This window comes from Bubalus kerabau, chromosome 1, assembly GCF_029407905.1.
Source record: "Bubalus kerabau isolate K-KA32 ecotype Philippines breed swamp buffalo chromosome 1, PCC_UOA_SB_1v2, whole genome shotgun sequence".
NCBI lineage: Eukaryota > Metazoa > Chordata > Mammalia > Artiodactyla > Bovidae > Bubalus > Bubalus kerabau.
Window position 1 is genome coordinate 231,318,845 of NC_073624.1, and position 18,015 is coordinate 231,336,859.

The following is an 18,015-nucleotide window of genomic DNA, read 5'->3' on the forward strand; positions in this document are numbered from 1 at the left end:
GCAGACTTTACTTTGATTTTGCACCAAAATCACTGCAGATGGTGATTGCAGCCATGAAATTAAAAGATGCTTACTCCTTGGAAGGAAAGTTATGACCAACCCAGACAGCATATTAAAAAGCAGAGACATTACTTTGCCAACAAAGGTCCATCTAGTCAAGGCTATGGTTTTTCCTGTAGTCATGTATGGATGTGAGAGTTGGACTCTAAAGAAACCTGAGCACTGAAGAATTGATGCTTTTGAACTGTGGTATTGGAGAAAGATTCTTGAGAGTCCCTTGGACAGCAAGGAGATCCAACCAGTCCATCCTAAAGGAAATCAGTCCTTAATATTCATTGGAAGGACTGATATTGAGGCTGAAACTGCAATACTTTGGCCACCTGATGCAAAGAACTGACTCATTGGAAAAGACCCTGATGCTGGGAAAGATTGAAGGTGGGAGGAGAAGGGGACGACAGAGGATGAGATGGTTAGATGGCATTACCGACGTGATGGACATGAGTTTGAGTAAGCTCCAGGACTTGGTGATGGGCAGGGAAGCCTGGTGTGCTGCAGTCCATGGGCTCACAAAGAATTGGACATGACTGAGCAACTGAACTAGCTGACTAACAATGCAGAGTCTTTAGCCCCACTCCTAGAGATCCTAATTTAGTTGGTCTGTGGTGGGGCCTCAGAATTTGTATTTTTTGAAAATCCACCCCAGGTAATTCTTATGTATAGTCAGATTGGAGAACATCTAAATTCTGACCCAGTTGCTTATCTGGTACTTTAACTTCATCTGCAATATCCTGATAGTCTCTAGGTGGTAATTAAACACTTTCAGAGATGGAGAGCTCATTCTATCAGTAGCTCTGATGAACCATCAACCAGACAAAAAAATTCCTTTGAGACTGAACTGAATTCTGCCAGTGTGTTTGGCTACATTCAGGCCGTAGTACTGATCTCTGGGTCACACTGAACAAGGCTCATCTTTCTTCTCTGTGAGTCCCTCGGAGAGAACTGTTGTGTTTCATTGCAACATCTTCTGTTTCTTTAACTGTTCCTTAAAGGACATGGTTTCCAGATTCCTCATCAACCTGATTCTTCTCCACTGTACTTTCTCCATTTTTTTCCAGATTTTTCTGAAAATGTACTTTTCAGAAATAAACTCAGCACTCCAGGTGTGGTAGCAATAGCCAGGATCAGGGAAGAACTATCACCTCCCTGATCTTAGAAATGATACTCCTATTAAAGTAACCGAAGTAAAATCTCAGGAGATAATTAAATAGCCATATCGTGTTTGTTGATTATAAAGTAGGAAGCCTCACAGATGTCAGAGAGGGCATTTATAGGGCTGACTACTCACCTGTGTCACCATTGAGGGGACCCAGTTCCTGAGGCTCTGGTTTGGGAGGCTGATCTGGTCTTTGGCGCCTCTGGAAGAAATGAGATAACAGTGAGGATGAAGGTCGGAGGTGAATGTGAGGATAGATGCTATGGTAATTCTTCCAAAGGCAAGATAGGAATTCCAGTTGTGCCAGCCCCTGCTCTACGCCCAGTTCCCTTAGGCTTTCTTCCTCACAGTCCCAAGGCAGCACCCGCTCTGTGGGGAAGGGGTTCGCAGATAGGATTTCATCTTGGCCAGGGAACCTCTTAGTGGGGAGCTTGATGCTGGTTGATGTCTCCTTAGATTCTTGTACTTTGGCTCGGCTACCAACCATGGGCCCCTCCCTGCCCTTATCTTCCTTCTCCATGGACTTGGCCAGACGTTATGCTATTCCCCTCATCTCAGTTATGGCCTTTAAGTGTCTAAAACTTCCCAACCCCCAGTTTAGAGACAATTCCCCTTCCTCCTCAGGGCCCTTGGCTACCACAACTTTCAGCAAGTTTGCTGTACTGAAGCCAGAGCATCAAACTTCAAGCCATGGTTTTACTATGCTTCTTTTCTGCTAGAAGGGTGTTTCCAACTATATGGAGGTGGCAGTATATAATGTGACAGCTGGAGGTGAAATACTGCAGCGAGGTCATACCAGGCACTATCTCAGCTAATCTTCAGAAGAACCCGGGAAATATGTATGTCCCCCAATTTAAAAATGAGAAGGCTGAGGCAAAAGAGGATTCCATCAAGGCAGATCAGGGGACATCTGGCAGAGTCAAGTATTTGACCCATACCTAGTAAGCACTTTAACCTTGGTCAGTGGGGGTTGAATCAGAGGAGAGAACTGATGCAAAAGGGCTTTCTCTAATAACTTTTAGAAATAATTGTTTCTTTAATGTTTATTTACTTGACTGTGCTGGGCCTTAGTTACAGCACACAGGATCTTTAATTGTGGCATGTGAATTTTTAGTTGTGGCACGCAGGATCCAGTTCTCTGACCAGCGATCAAACCTGGGCCCCCTGCACTGGGAACACAGAGTCTTAGCCACTGGCCACCCGGGAAATCCCAAAAGGGTTTTCTATACCACAAAACAGTGTCAGTGGCTCTAAGATTTCGGTTTTCATAAATAATATTTTCAAATAGGAGATTTGGTATGGGTTGACAAGCAAGAATGCTGAAAAAAAATAATTTGCAGACTACCACTATCATTTCATAAAATAGAAGACATTTTAACCTTTCAAAATATACTAAGGAAAGCTCGAGATAGTTCTTTCAGGAAAGGAGAAATAACATCTTACTCAAAGTTACACACAATGAACACCTTTAATTTTCTCATTTCACCCCAGAGATGTGAAAAGTTGGTCAAAGTCCAGCACTGGTCACTGGACCAAGATGTGGGGTAGAAAAAAATTTAAGCCGTTTTGTATACTTTTCAAAATGTTCTAAAATGTTAGCTAGACTTACTGTGATCATTTCACAATGTGTACAAATATTGAATCATTCGGTTGTACATCTGAAATACTATGTTATTTTTCAATTGTACCTCAAAAAAGTTTTCTGATTTTAAAAAAAGATAGTCTAAGCCTAATTTTAGAAAACACTTAAATAAGTCAGCTCATGAAAAAACTATGAAAGTGTTCAATTGTGAATTACCACTGTAAAAGAAAAACTTTATTTTTTACTGTGATAATAGATTAAGTGATTAATAGAATGAAAATTATTAACAATTTCCTGAACTCGAGAATGAATGAAATGCTGCTGGAAAGCATAGTTCTGGTTGGGGATGGATGAGAAGGGAAGGCTTCTAGAACCTTCTGCTCCTGCCCCACAATGCCCACCACAGAGCCTGGTGCAAACTGAGCCTGGCAAACTGAGCAAGAAACAGTGTCTCCCTCAGGTCCTGGTCCCCAGGATCTGTTCAGTGGCTGGCAATCCAGCCACCCTCCTCCACCCACCCTGTGAAGTCTCGTCTCTTCCCGCCCAGGGGAGAGGGGACGCTTGGCCCAGGAACAAGCTGTCAACACAGGACTCTGGGGTAATGACAGGAGCCAGCCTCTCTCCCTGGGCTGGAGGAAGGAGGCAGACAAACACCAAAGGTTGATTGCCTTGTCCCTGTTGCCACTCCTGGTTACACTCAATCTGGTCAATGTTTTTATGGGAGTGAGATTTCCAGAATTCCAGTTCCAGCTCTTCTACAAACTTGGACAAATCTCTTCCCTCCTCTGGGCTCCCGCTTTCTTCTTTGCAGAGGAAGTGGAGGTGTGAGGCATTCTTGCTTTCACTCAACAATGCCCACAGCATTCAAACTCCGAGTGTTTGATCTCAGCTCTTCTCAACTGCGCTGAGAGATAAGGGTTATTACGAGGGAGGAGACTGGAGCTCAGGGAGGTAAGACACAGTCATATGCAGCCTGGATGTCAAAATCAGCATGAGAACCAGGTCTCAGAAGAGTAGAGACCAAAACAGTATTGTTAAGAACTCAGGGATTCTAGGGACTTCCCTGGTGGCCCAGTGGTTAAGACTCCATGCTTCCAATGCAGGGGGCATGGGTTTCATCCCTTGTTGGAGAACTAAGATCCGACATGCCACACAACACAGCAAAGGAAAAGGAAAAAAAAAAACCTCTTGGATTCTAAAATCACCCAGATCTGGATTCAAACCTTAAATTTAACACTGTGTGACCACACTGCCTCTCCAAGCCTTGATTTCCTCACAAGGTTATTTTAAGGATTAGCTAAGATAAAGCACCTATAACTCCATAATTCTAATAGCTCAAACATGGCATGATGACTTTTATCACTTTATATCTGAAAAAGCATGGCAGGATCTAAGACCACAGTGCTTTGCTAGACTGCTTAGGCTGCCACTGGCCTCAGGTTGCCTGAAATAACATCATAAAGCTCATGAGAAACTTCTCCCAAACAACCACCATGGAAGGTGAAAAACTCTTCTCCACTAACAGCTTCCAGACCTTAGGCAGGACACGGCCTCGTGCTTGAGTCTCCAGATCCTGACAGCAGCTCTGCCCCCAGGATAACCATCCAGAATCAAGGCATTCAAGACTCATCTTAGGACATCCCTGGGGGTCCAGGTCCCTGCAATGTGAGGGATGTGGGACACCCCAGCTGGAGAGCTCAAGCCCACAATGATTCCACAGGCCACACCTAGGGCCCAACTCCATAGAATAAATAACTATCTGAAAAATAAAATAAATATTTTTTAAATAATTAAAAAAGACTCATTATAATAGTCCTCATGCTACTGTTCTCTCTATTAACATTTAAATATTGATAAACATCTTTTTCCAAATATAGGGGTAATAAAGAATACACATTTATTCACTTTTGGAATTTATATATATTCTCTTACATCTCATTTTTTCAAATATAAGCATTTACTACATGGCATTAAATATTTTATAATTAATTTTAATGACTTCAGTATGATGAATTTAATCAATTAATCAATAATATACTGTTAATGGACTTCCCTGGTGGCTCAGACGATCAAGAATTTGTTTGCAATGTAGGAGACCTGGGTTTGATCCCTGAGTAGGGAAGATCCCCTGGAGAAGGGCATGGCAACCCAATCCGTACTCTTGCCTGGAGAACCTCAGGGACAGAGGAGCCTGTGGAGTCTGTGGGGTTGCAAAGAGTTGGACACGACTGAGTGACTTACACTTTCACTTTCCACTGTTGAATATTTACATTATTTTCATTTTTAAATTTTCAAATCATGCCTTAGGGAACATAATGATTGTAAGACTTTTACACATCTAAAGTTACTGTCTCTACACTTCAGAAAGGCTCTACTAATTAACTAACCTACTAGTAGCATACAGAAGGCCAGTTTTACTGCAACTCTGCCAACATGGACTAGTGTCTTTTTTTTTTTTTAATGTTGATCAATTCGCTAGGCCAAAACCAAACCAAAAACAACCTACTGTACTCCTGGCCCCAACACGCACAACCATGTGTTCAACACCATCCCAAGTTGCTCAAGACCATCCCAGCATGACATATGGTCGATAATTTCTCAGGCCTCCAGGCCCAGCTCATATATAATTTCTACTTGGTCTCTCCCCAGGGCTGAGTTAGTTCCTATCAGCAGGCCTGTTCAAACACCCATGTGATTAGTTCCCCAGTTACCCGTGCTTCTGTTTATCCAAGGGGGCTCCTTGAGGACAGGGACCAATTTTGAAATTGACTTTGGATTTGATGTCTGTTGTGATGCCCAGACAGGGATTTTGAGGGATTTTGAGGCCTAATAGAAGGTCTCCTGTTTCAGGACCATCTGAAGCACTTGCTTAACACAGCTCCCAGGCCCAGCTCTGGACCTACAGAATCTGAGGGTGTATGCGCGGTCTGGGAAGCTCCGATCTACCACCCCATCCAGGTGATTCTAAGGCTCCTGAAGACACATAGCCCGGAACTGAGCAGGAATCAATAAGCAACTACTGCATGGAAAATTCCCATGGCGGGGCCTTGGCTGCTTTCTCCTCAGAGGTCATGGAGCAGAGTTCACTCTACAGTGGGCAGGGACGGGAGCTGGGAGGGGGTCACAAGGATTTCCCCTTCCAAAAGCAGAGTGGGGCAGGCCTCAGGCTGGGAGGGTCATCCGGCTGGGCTCTGGAAGAGGGCTGGAGGCTTCCTGTGTCAATGGAAACTTGGGAGAAGAACACTATGAGGTGGCTGCTAGCAGCACAGAATGGACCTGGGAGGAGGGGAAGGCCAGCACACCCAGGTCTCAGCTTCACTGTGTGACTTTAGGGAAGTGCTGTCCCCTCTCTGGACCCTCTTTGATGGGTCAGGGTTGGAACAGAGGTTCTTCTCACTCCTTATGGGCTCCAGGGCAGCCCTTTGACCAGGAGGGCTGGAAACAGGGCCTCTCCATCTTGGGAACATGCACAGTTCTGGGGCCCAGCTCCTTGCTAAGGACCAGAGCCCTGCTTTGGGGTCAACCGGAGGTAAACCTGGTCTGTGGCAGAACATGGTTTCAAACACAGAGTCCAGGCAGAGCAAAAGGACAGCACCCAGAGCGGCGGGGAGAGCAGCAAGCTTGGACTGGTCCTGGCAAGACCCCCTCAAACTTGCTTGCATTTTGGAGGGTAAATTAACAGGAGGGACTAGTAACGGTTGATCAGCCTTGAAAAATAAAAAACGTGAAAAACAAAGACTCTGGACTCTGGCTCCAAATCTCTGCAGGACCACCATGAGGTAAAGGCTGCTAGTGTGTGGCCCACAACCTCAGAGGACAGGATGGTGACCAAGGACTAGAGGTTTCAAGAAGCTTTAGTGCAACATGAAGGATCTCAGAATGGTCCCAGAGATAGGCTGCTGTCTTGGAGGGTGGAGTGGGCTGGCGGTAGTGAGCTCTCCATCACTGATGGCATGCAAGAAGCAAACTTCATTTTGCAGGTTGGACTGACTGATCTCAGAGGTCCCTAAACTCCAACAATCCAATTCTGTAAGATATCCTTGACATTTAAGAAGTAAATATCTCTGTTAAACACAGTGTTTAGCTAGTGCAGATGGTATGAAAGACCCACCAATAGTATCAGAGTCTCAGTGGGCTCTGCTGAGTATTATTCAAGTTGAATTCAGGGTGAACTTTCATAGTCTTATACTAAAGCGTCAGGAACAGACTTCTCAAGTTCCCTCAAACTTGAGCTGGGAATTTCTTTCACCATGAAAGACTGAGAAAGGCAGAAGCAACTTGGATAGAAGCTGCCCAGCTATTCTCTCCCTCCAGGATCTACCAGGATGGAAGTCGAACCCTGAGGATGGCACAGCCTTTCCTGAAGACACTTGGTCTCACCTTGCTTTAGGGACCATCATGCCATCCTTTTCATGGCCCTTCAGGCATTGTGCATTTCTGACTGAGTGGTGTGATTTATGGCCTCATTATCCCTGACTAGCTTAGAGAATTTAGTAATCAAAGGACCCTTGAGAGTTCACCAAGCTCCTCCACTGTCCCCATAAACTGCAGACCTGGATTCCCTTGGCCGTGTAGTTCTGTCCAGCTCCTTGGCTGTGGAAGGCTTACTGGGACCCAGAAGATAGGGTTGGAAGGGATCCTGGAAACAGCTTATCCAATCCCCACCTTCTATTTCCAGATGGAAAAACTGAGGCCCAGAGGTGGAGTGGGCAGGGCCTGTCAGAGGGGCCACAAACCAGGATCAGAGCCTCCTGGGAGTCCAGACTCAAGCCAGAGCCCTTCCCTTTCCTTCGTGCATACGCCAGATTGATCCAAGTAATCCAACATTTAGGGAATTCTGAGCCTCAAGGGACTCAGGTCACACTCCTTTGCAACATCAGAGCTGCCTTTCCGGTGTCAGGACTCGTGCATGGGTGGGGCCCTGGTTTCAGGATCTGAACAACCACAGGCAGAGCCCATTGGCTGAGGGTAGAGGCAGGAAGGAGGTGGGGGCGGAGACCCAAGGGGCTCCCTCCAGGGCCTGGGGTGGAGGAAAGGCGGGGCCTAAATGTTCAGAGCTGTTGAGAAATGTTAGCCTTCACACCCAGACTACAGAGGCAAAGAGGTAAGAATACCACAATCACTGGCCTCAGCTTCCGCATCTCTAAGATGGGCAGAAGTATTTTGCCAAGTAATGCCTGAATGTGATTTTATTTTCACGCAGCCAGGACAGCTAAAGATTGACTTTGACTTGTTCATTTTACACATTACAGTGTCAAGCATCACCCAGTACCTGCCTGGGACACACCAACGTGACCACACCACCCAATGAAAGGCAGGAGCAACCGCAGGTTCTTCCCGGCTGTGTCAGGAGGCCCTGCCTATTCTCTGAACACCTGCAATGCCCCCAGAACACCCTGAGTCAGAGGCGGATGTGGTCTCCATCCCTCCTGTCTGACCAGGTGATGAAAGGTCTCAGGGGAGGACAGAACCACTTCCCCCCAAGCACCTGCTGAGACCGCCCACGCCAGACAGTGAGCGCAGGGCCCAGCCCCTCCTGCATGGATGAGAGGCTGAGGCCTAGGGAAGGGTTTCTAATACACCACAGCCCTTCCTTCCTCCCTACAGCCCACCTTCTCCTGTCCTGTATCAGCCTCGCATGGGTCTGCCTGCTCAGATCTCCTGGGAGGGGCCAGAGCTGGCAGAAGCACTCAGCAGCATTTCTGGCATTTGGGTCAGCCGATCAGGGAGAAGGACCCTGAATTAGCAGGACAGAAAGTGGTGTTAGTAGCCACCACGGGAGAAGAGACAGGCTGAGGACGCAGACACACGGCCGGATATCTGCCTGTCTCGCCAACCCAATGGGAAACCCCGCAGTGTGAGTCCAGAGTCAGGGCCCTGACTTGCTACTTGCTTGCTGTGTGATCTTGGGGGAGCACCCTCCCCTCTCTGGGCTTCTGTTTCCTCCTCTCTCTGGCATGGAGTTGGGCAATGGGATACATCATGGCCCTTCTAGCCTTGATATGCTATGGACGCAAAAGAAGCGGCAGAGTGAGTTCATTCTGACACCTCACCCTCCATCAGTCCTGTCACGCTTGCTGGTTCCCAGCACAGCAGGGCTGGTGGCTGCACACACTCAGCGGTCAGCCCCCTCATGCAGAGGGCTTCTCTGCAGGACAAGGCAGGAGGGGTACTTGCTCAGGAGGGCCTGCGGGGGGAGTGTCCTGAACCCTTCAGACCACCCTCTGTTCTTGAGCAGCCCCTGTGGGGAAGCTGTAAAAGGGGGGACTGGAGTGCCTAGAGAAGAGGAGGACATAGCCCAGCAGCCACCATGCAAAGAACAGGCGGCAAGCGCCCTGCCTCAGAACTGCCAGCAGAGAGAGAGGCATCCATTAGTGAGGACGATGGCCCCTGCAGGGTGCTTGGGGCAGGGTCACTTAGAACAGGGAAACACTGGAAACCAGCCTCACATCTACAACGGGGCATTGGCTCCATACACTAACGTATCCATACATGACACTATGCAAGGCCGCTCATTTGTTTAAAAAAACAAAGTAGGTATTTACCAACAAAGGTGGAAAGTCATTTGGTAGAATATCAATAGCAAAATAAATGATTTCTACGGTACAAACATGCAGAGGAAAAACTACCTAGAAAAGCACACACCAAGGGCAGTCAGTCATCATCTCTGGAGAAAAGACTAGAATTATTGTGGTCAAGGAGGGGAAGCTGCAGTTTTGCCTAAGTTCTTAGAATTTTTAAAACAACGGAGTATTCAAGTTTGACTCATGTACAAAGAAATGAACAGCAGACAGAATCAATACCTCTCTTGGAACCTAAAAGCAGCCACGGGGGTCATTTTACAGGTGGGGAGGTCAAGGCCTGGGTAGCGATCACACAGCAAGTTAGTGAACCAGGAAGGACTAGGACCCACTCTTGACCCCCGGCCCAGTGTTCTTTCCCCTGCAGACGCTGCAGCTGGTCCGAAAGCACTGGGGCCATGTCCAAACACCTCCTTGTGTGCCGTGCTCCCTACTTTGCTGCCAAAGAAGAGGCACTGGGTCTCCCCTGCCCATTTCAACTGGTGGCCAGGTCAGGGAGGGGTGAGAGAGGGTGGGGAATTAATAAAATATATACATCTCCTAGGGCTGCTGTAACAAATTGCCATGCAGTTGATGACTTGAAACAACAGAAATTTCTTCTCTTCCAGTTCTGGAGGCGAGAAGTCCAGAGTCAAGGTGTCAGGTGGATTGGGTCAGTCTGGAGGCTCTGAGGGAATTTCTGCTCCATCCGTCCTTCCTAGCTTTTGGTGATCGCAGCAGCCCTTGGTGTTCCCTGGCTTGCAGACACATCACTACCATCTCTGCTTCTGTCAGCACATGGCCTTCTCCCGTGCTTCTCTGTCCACATTCCCTTCCTCTCACAAGGACATCAGTCCTTGGACTAAAGCCCACCATCCCCCAGTATGACCTCATCTTGATGGATTACATCTGCAAAAGCCCTGTTTCTAATAAGGTCATACTCACAGGTCCTGGGTATACATGAGTTGGGTGGGGGGGGACACTATTTAGCCCATTACAGGTAATTTTTCTCATGTCACAGCTGTTTCCTCAAGGAGGGGGCAGCGGGTAAAGTTGCACAGGGTGGAGGAGGAATGACAAAGTTTGTTGTACACTCTGAAAAAGAACTTCACTCCCGGGGAGGAAGGAGAATTGGAAGTAGGTCAGTCTGTACATTGCTTATCTGGGGAGAAAGCATGGGATGTGGGATGTGTGGGATGGATGTATTATGAGGCGTTTGGCCTAGATGTTCTGGAAGATTCAGTCTTGAAAATAAAGTGACACAAGATAAATGATTTTTAGGGATTCATATTTACCTGGTGAGAGAAGTCACATGGCTTGTCTGCAGGTGATGGAGAGATTTAGATGTATCTATGCTAAAGATGGATGGATTTTTCTCATTTTCTCTTGCTCTTTCTCTCTGCCTGCAGTGGAGTCCTGGTTGGTCCCTCTGTCAGACCTATATATGTCACAGCACATATGTATGAAAGCTTGTATTGGCTTTAACTGGGATGAGAGGACATTATATTGTGGGTTGGGCAAAAACCAGGGCTTCCCTGGTGGCTCAGTTAGTAAAGAATCTGCCTGCAATGAGGGAAACCTGGGTTCAATTCTTGGGCTGGGAAGATCCCCTAGAGAAGGGAAAGTCTACCCACTCCACTATTCTAGCCTGGAGAATTCCATGGACTGTATAGCCCATGGGGTAGCAAAGAGTTGGATATGACTGAGTGACTTTCACTTCACTTCATACCTAGATAAAGGTCTAAATTACTGAAGCTACATAAAAGATCATGGCATCTGGTCCCATCACTTAATAGCAAATAGATGGGAAAACAGTGGAAACAGTGACAGACTCTATTTTTTTTGGGCTCCAAAGTCACTGCAGATGGTGATTGCAACCATGAAATTGAAAGACGCTTGCTCCTTGGAAGAAAAGCTATGACCAACCTAGACAGCATATTACAAAGCAGAGACATTACTTTGCAAGCAAAGGTCCATCTAGTCAAAGCTATGGTTTTCCCAGTAGTCATGTATGGATGTGAGAGTTGGACTATAAAGAAAGCTGAGCACCGAAGAATTGATGCTTCTGAACTGTGGTGTTGGAAAAGACTCTTGAGAGTCCCTTGGACTGCAAGGAGTCATTCCTAAAGGAAATCAGTCCTGAATATTCATTGGAAGGACTGATGTTGAAGCTGAAACTCCAATGCTTTGGCCACCTGATGCAAAGAGCTGACTCATTTGAAAAGAGCCCAATGCTGGGAAAGATTGATGGCAGGAGGAGAAGGGGATGACAGAGGATGAGATGGTTGGATGGCATCACCAACTCAATGGACATGAGTTTGAGTAAGCTCCGGGAGTTGGTGATGGACAGGGAGGCCTGGCATGCTGCAGTCCATGGTGTCACAAAGAGTTGGACACAATTGAGCGACTGAACTGAGCTGGGCAAAACTCACTAGCTCAGAAGCCACATACACACCAGTGTCCCCACAGTGTTAGGGAAAGGGGGCTCAGTGCCTTGCAAAGGCCATTTTCTTTCACAAACCCTATGTCTAAAATGAGTTAAAAATTCAAGTTTGCCCTATTCCTACGGATCAGGTGTCAGGGACCCTGCATCTTGTGTACCCCAGTCACCCTGATACAAGTGTTTGGCCCCCACCCACCTTCAGAACCCAGCCAAGATGCCATCTCTTCTCTGGAGGCCTTCCCTCCCCCCACCTCTTCCCTCCAACAAAAAGGCACACTCTCCCAGGATTAGGATGATAACACAAGGATGCTCATGAATAACAAGGGCAGGAGTGGAGAGTGTAAATAACCAAGTGTCCAAACTGGTTAAAAAAGCCACAGAACATCCACAGAACCTTAGATGGCCATTAAAAATCACATTTCCACAGACTTTTAACATGCAAGACTGCCCCCAGCAAAATATTAGGTATAGGTTTGGTCATAAAGTTTGTTCAGGTTTCTCTGTAAGATGTTACAAACTTTTTAGTCACCCCAATAACTATTAATACAATATAATCGTTTAAAATATATCCCTAGTTCTACAAAAATAGTCACACTCACATATAGCATACTAGTGAGGAAAAACAGAAGAAAAATGACACTAAAGTGTACATAGAGGTGATCTCTTCATGGTGGGGTTAAAAATTATTTTAAAATTTCTTTATATTTTACCAAATTTTAAATTTTGCCTCAAACAGTATGAATAATCACAATAATTAGGTGTCGGGTGGAATCTTAGTATTTCCTACTCCGAGGTTTGCAACACCTCTTCTATTCCTCCCTGCCCCCCTTCTATTTCTGTCACAATCACATCTGACCTCTGCTTGAACTCCTCCAGGATGGGGAACTCACTACCCTTCTTCCTGGTGAGAAGTAGAATCTGGCTCCCCTTAGCTTCCCCTCACTGGCCACAATCTGCATTCTGGGGTCAACAGAGAACCAGGTGGCACTGCATGCCGCTTGACAACACTTCAGAGGCTGGAAGGCAGTGGCCAGGCTCCAGACTTTATCTTCGCAACCCTAAATGGCCTTCCAAGTACATTCATGGCTGCCTTCTCCCGCATCCCTGTTTGCTTTCCTTGGGTCCAATCCAGGTGGTGATGTCCCTCACCTACATTCCCTGCTAACCAGTTAGTGTACCAGGGTCTCTACCACATGCATTCTTTCATCTAATCTCAGAGCCCTATGACTCAGGAGCTACATCATGTCTATTTTACAGATGAGGATATTGAGGCATGGAAAACCCAAATTCCTTCCAGGGTCACTTAATGGGTCCACGATGGTGCCAGGAGTGAAGTGGCACCTGGCCCAGAGTCTGGAGAGCAGAATTAATAAATGAATGTGCTCAGGCGCTCAGTTGTGTCCAACTCTTGGCAATCCTATGGACTGTAGCCCCCCAGGCTCCTCTGTCCTCGGGATTTTTCAGGCAAGAATACTGGAGCGGGTTGCCATTTCCTCCTCCAGGGGATCTTCCTGACCCAGGGATTGGACCTGCTTCTCTGCACTGGCAGGTGTTCTTTACCACTGAGCCACCAGGGATGTTCCTATAAATGAATACGTGGACTCAGTGCTAAAGCCCATGCCCTTAGAGTCTATAGTTTTGTTTTGGAATTAGTTGTGCCCATGCCAAACTTCCACGTCTTTCACTTCTTTATCTCTGCCTCTTTCACCTGGCCTGCTGCCTGGAAGCACTCATGAAGGGATACTGACCCCAGAGAACCTGTTGCCCGAGGCCCTGCTCTGGAGCAGTACTGAGCCCAGGTCTCAGGTGTGGTGCTCAGGGCTGTGGCATGGGGGCCAGAGCCAAAGCTCTGAACCCTGGGTCACACGAGGCACACTCAGAGGGTTGACCATGAGGCGCTAGGGCTCCCTTCCCACCTTGGCCCAGATGGGGCTGGTAACTTTTGGGGAATGGAAGGGCCCTAAAACCCCCCATGTCATCCTATAGGCAAGTCCACGGAAGGCTTGTTTCCTTGGCCCCGCCCCCTCTGTCTGGCCTTCTCCCACATCCTCCTGACGTGGCCACAATAGCCATAGTCTTTGTTAAAAAGGGTTTAGGAAGGACCACATCACACAGATGATTCTTCAGTATCTACACCCAACCTGCTAGGGATCTCCACTCATTTTTTCACCAGGATTTCAACTTGTCACCAAAAGTCCCAGTAACACTTGGCCCCAGGTCAGGCCTCTCAGTGGGGTCTAGGCCAGCTGGCCAGCTAAGGCTACTGGCACTGCCAACCACAGGACTCAGCAAACCCTTAGGGCCTGGCCCCTGGGAGGGACCTTGAGAAGTCCTAGTAGTCAAGCCCCTATCCCTAGCCGGGCAAGTCCCCCCTGGAAGCCCTGGCCTCATTCCTCATGGCTGGCCACTCCCACTCTCCACAACCAGCACCATCACTCTGCTTCTTCGGCTCAGCCTCCACTCAGGCTGTCCTCTCTGCCTCAACTGGGTCATTCCTACCAAACCTTCATCACCCAGCCAAGGTATGCCCAGCCCTCAGCCAAGAGGCCATCCTGTGTCTCTCAAGGATAGATGAGATACTCCTGCTGCACTCTGGGTTAACTTCTAGTCCAGGTCTGATGTGGCCCTCATTCACACTCAAATATTTAGGAGGCACCAGCTCTGGGCTCTGTGCAAGGCAGTAAGTACCAACGGGGAGGGCAGAAAAACCAGGCTCCGTTGCATGGTTTGGCTACCAACCTACTGAATGACATCACTCCTCCCTGAACCTCAGTCTCCTCATCTATAAAGTGGAGAAGATCCCACAGCTCAGCCTAACTTCCAGGCTTTAGTGAGGTTGGCAGGATGTGAAAGTACCCTGTAAACTGCCATTCAGGGTGAGTCATTGTTGTCGTGACTTGAGCCTCCTGGGGTCTGAGCTCATTTTTGTACATCCCATCCTCAGAGGTTCCCTCTCTCCTAGGGGGCTGACAACCTGCTGGGGGTGAGCTTGGACGTTCAGGCCTTTTAGGGGTTGTCACCTGGATGAGAAACTGGGCAGGAGCATAGCACAGAGGGATGGAAACTACCATGAACTTTAAACAAAATCAGCTTATAAATCCTGCTCTCTGCTCTGAGGCAACAGGGCAAAGGCTTTAATGCCAAAGGGCTTTGGAATCAACAAGAAGCCACTGGAAGCACTGAGTAGGGGCAGAGACAAAGGACACTGGGCTTGGGGACTGGGAATTTGGGTTCTGCTCTAAGTTGTTCTCTGACCTCAGTCAAGACCCTTCCCTCTCCAGGCTTTAACCTCCCAGCTGCATGTTGCGTGCATCAGCACAGGTGGTACCCAAGGTCCTTTCCCTCTGGGATAGTCTCTGCTGACTGTACTTGCCTTTCCTTCACAGCTTGGGACAGGGGGTCCAGTTCAGGCTGTGCCAGGGATGGACAGGGACAGCTGGCAAGGCTCTCAGACAGGCAGGGGAATCCTTGCTCACTGTGGGCTCCTTTCCCAGACTACCGAAGAGTCAAGGCCTGGAACAGGGCTACTCCAGTCTCTTCCCGCCACCAAGTAGATGGAATTCATCCTTGGCGGACTTTGCAAGCTGAGTGGTTAACACAGGTGCAGAGAACACAGGCTCTCTGACTCCTAGAAATCATCCTGCTCAAAGCCCTCCCTGTCCATATAGAGGGAGAAACTGAGGCACAGAGAGCACTACGGGCATGTTTGTGGCAGAGCCAGGATTAACACTGAGAATCGATCACCAGCTTTGTTATAAGTCTCAGGCAGGTCTCAGGTGTATCTGGTCATCATCCCATCAGCCAGACTTCTGCTTCCACGGATGGAGGCAAGCCTTAGTTTCCCTCTTGGAGCCAGGAAGACAGGAAGGCTTCTGGGTCAGAGCTCCATGAGGTATTTTGAACTGGGAATTAAGGAGGAGCAAGGATAAGGGGAAAGGCGCTGTACTTGGGACAAAAGTCCTTCTCCTTGGACTAGACACAGAGCAGAAATAGAATCATCCAGGTTCGGGACAGTACTGCATGCTCAACAGGCAGAAAAGCTTGGGCTCAGGCGCAAGCAAAGCAACAGAGGCTCAAGTTCAGTGAAAAATTACTGAATAGTGTCACAGTGTAGGGCCTCTTGGGGCCTCAGGGGACTGATCATCAAGTTCCTAGGACCACCTCTTTCCACCTGACTGGAGTAGGAAGAAGGCTCAGGACTCGAGGGTCAGCCCTTCCCTCTCTGTGCCTCAGGTTGTCCTCTGGCTCCAGGCTCTGACCTTCTGGGCTTGTCAGAACCCAAGGGGCAGCTGGTCCCACTGCTAGAAACCCGAGTAGTGTCTCCTGGGCCCTAACCCAGCTCGGAGGCCCCTTGGGGGAGCGACAGGAAGGGAGGGAAGGGCAGCAGAAGGCCGCAAATCTCCTCCCCGGTCGGCCCCTCCCAGCTCCCCAGCGGACAGCCCACATGCACCGGCTCTAGGGCCTGAAGAGGCTCTAGGCCAGCGCTTCTCAAACTTTAAAGCATGTTGTAGTCACCTGGGCATCTTATTAAAAGACAAGTTCTATTTTAGCACGTCGGGAACACAGCCCGAGATTCTGCAAGTCCTAGGTGATGCCGATGATGTAAATCTGTGGGCCATTCTGCCGCGCAAGTAGCGGCCCTAGAGAGAATCTGCCTCTTAATGGTAGGAAAGCCAAAGGCCCAGAGAGGTCAAGTCACACGTCCATGGCCACACAGCGAGCAGCGCCTGACCAACGGAAAAGGGCACCTGCTGCAGCTGTTGCTAGACAGTTCCCACCTCCGCCAGCTGGGATCAGTTGCCTGTCCCGGCCCTGGGGCTGTGTTTGTAAACTCGGCTGCCCCGCGTGGCTCAGCCCTGGATCAGGAAGAGAGAGCTGCCCGGCCGAGCCTTACCCGCCTCCCTGCCTGCCGGCCTCTAAGTGTTCACCGCCCGGCATCCCCAGTACACCCGGGGCGCCCTGGGTCCCCAGCGGCGGAGCGGTTCCGCACCCGCCTTCCTTTCCGAAGGCAAACTTCTCCGCCGGCGCCCTTTACCTTTTTGGGGGGTTTGCAGCAGCTCAGTCTGCTGTGTCCGCAGCCCATCCTCCTCCGGGGGCTCCCGGACTCCGCCTCCCAACTCTGGGGCCCCCGGAGAACCCTGCCGTCCAAGCCCCGCTGCCCGCTTGGCGCCCGCCGGCCGGGGCAGCCGGCGAGACCCTGAAACTGAACCTGGAAGCGCAGACTTGAGCCAGAGCTGGGGCGGCCGTGTGCCGTAAATACCCGAAAAGCAGGGCCTCAGGGAAGCCCGTGGGGCTCGCTGCGCTGCCGCCTGAGACAGGTGATCAGAAACTTAGTAAATGACAGAAAACTCGGGTCAGGGCCGAAAAGGTCCCAATGAACAATGGATTTCTTTCCAGACTCGCAGCAGAGAAAAGGCTAGGAAAAAAATTAAAACAACTATTTAGTAAACACAACAGCTATCATTTATCAAGAGTTGCTTCTGTCCTGGCTTCCTTGCACATATTATTTCTGTTTCTTGCCATCTCCTTGCCACAGAGGTATTATTAGTTCCTCCACTTTACACGTGAGGAAAATGAGGCTCAGCTATGTGATCTGCTTACACTCACCTAGCTAGTCAGAACCAAAGCCCAGATAAAAACCAGTTCTAACTCCAGAACCTAAGCTTTCAGCCATTTCCTTACAAATACATAATCATGTGAAAATTAATTGTAATGATCTTTCACTCTGGGTCCATAACTCTTTCCAGCTCACACTCATCTGTAATATTCTACTGTATCCATTTTGAATAGAGGTTACCAATCACAACAACTCTGTGAGGCAGATGCAGGGAGAATAAGGGACATACAATGTCAGAACCTAGGAAAAAGAACTTTTGTTTACCCTTGCTTTGTTATTAGCTGAGGTTTCTGGGAGTGGCAATGCAGGGCAACTTTGAAAGTCAGTGTGAGTGTGTATGTTAGAAAATGATACACAGCCCAGAGACACTTGGAAAGATGTGTTGATGAAAGGGACTTACGGTCAGGAATGGAAAAAGAACGTGAGGCCCCAAAAGAACTTCCCCTCCAGAGTAGACCAATCACAGTAGGTTCCAAGAAAGGAAACCGAGGACATAGGTTATGTTAGGTCCTTGGAAAGAAGAATAATAGAAGATGGTGATTCACAGAGTGTGGCCCCCAAGTCAACAGCATCAGCACTACCAGAGATCTTAGTGAGAAA

At 48.5% G+C, this 18,015-nt stretch overlaps 1 protein-coding gene across 1 annotated transcript in view; it reads right to left on the reverse strand.

Moving 5' to 3' along the window:
* Positions 1-17,005, reverse strand: part of CCDC69 (coiled-coil domain containing 69) — a 35,592-nt gene extending 18,587 nt beyond the window's left edge. The window contains exons 1-2 of the mRNA XM_055558891.1: positions 16,834-17,005; positions 1,346-1,415 (exon numbers count right to left, since the gene is read on the reverse strand). Of these exons, the coding sequence (XP_055414866.1) occupies positions 1,346-1,415; positions 16,834-16,881 (118 nt within the window). The 5' untranslated portion in view covers positions 16,882-17,005. The remainder of the gene's footprint in view (positions 1-1,345; positions 1,416-16,833) is intronic.
* Positions 17,006-18,015: the final 1,010 nt, after the last annotated feature.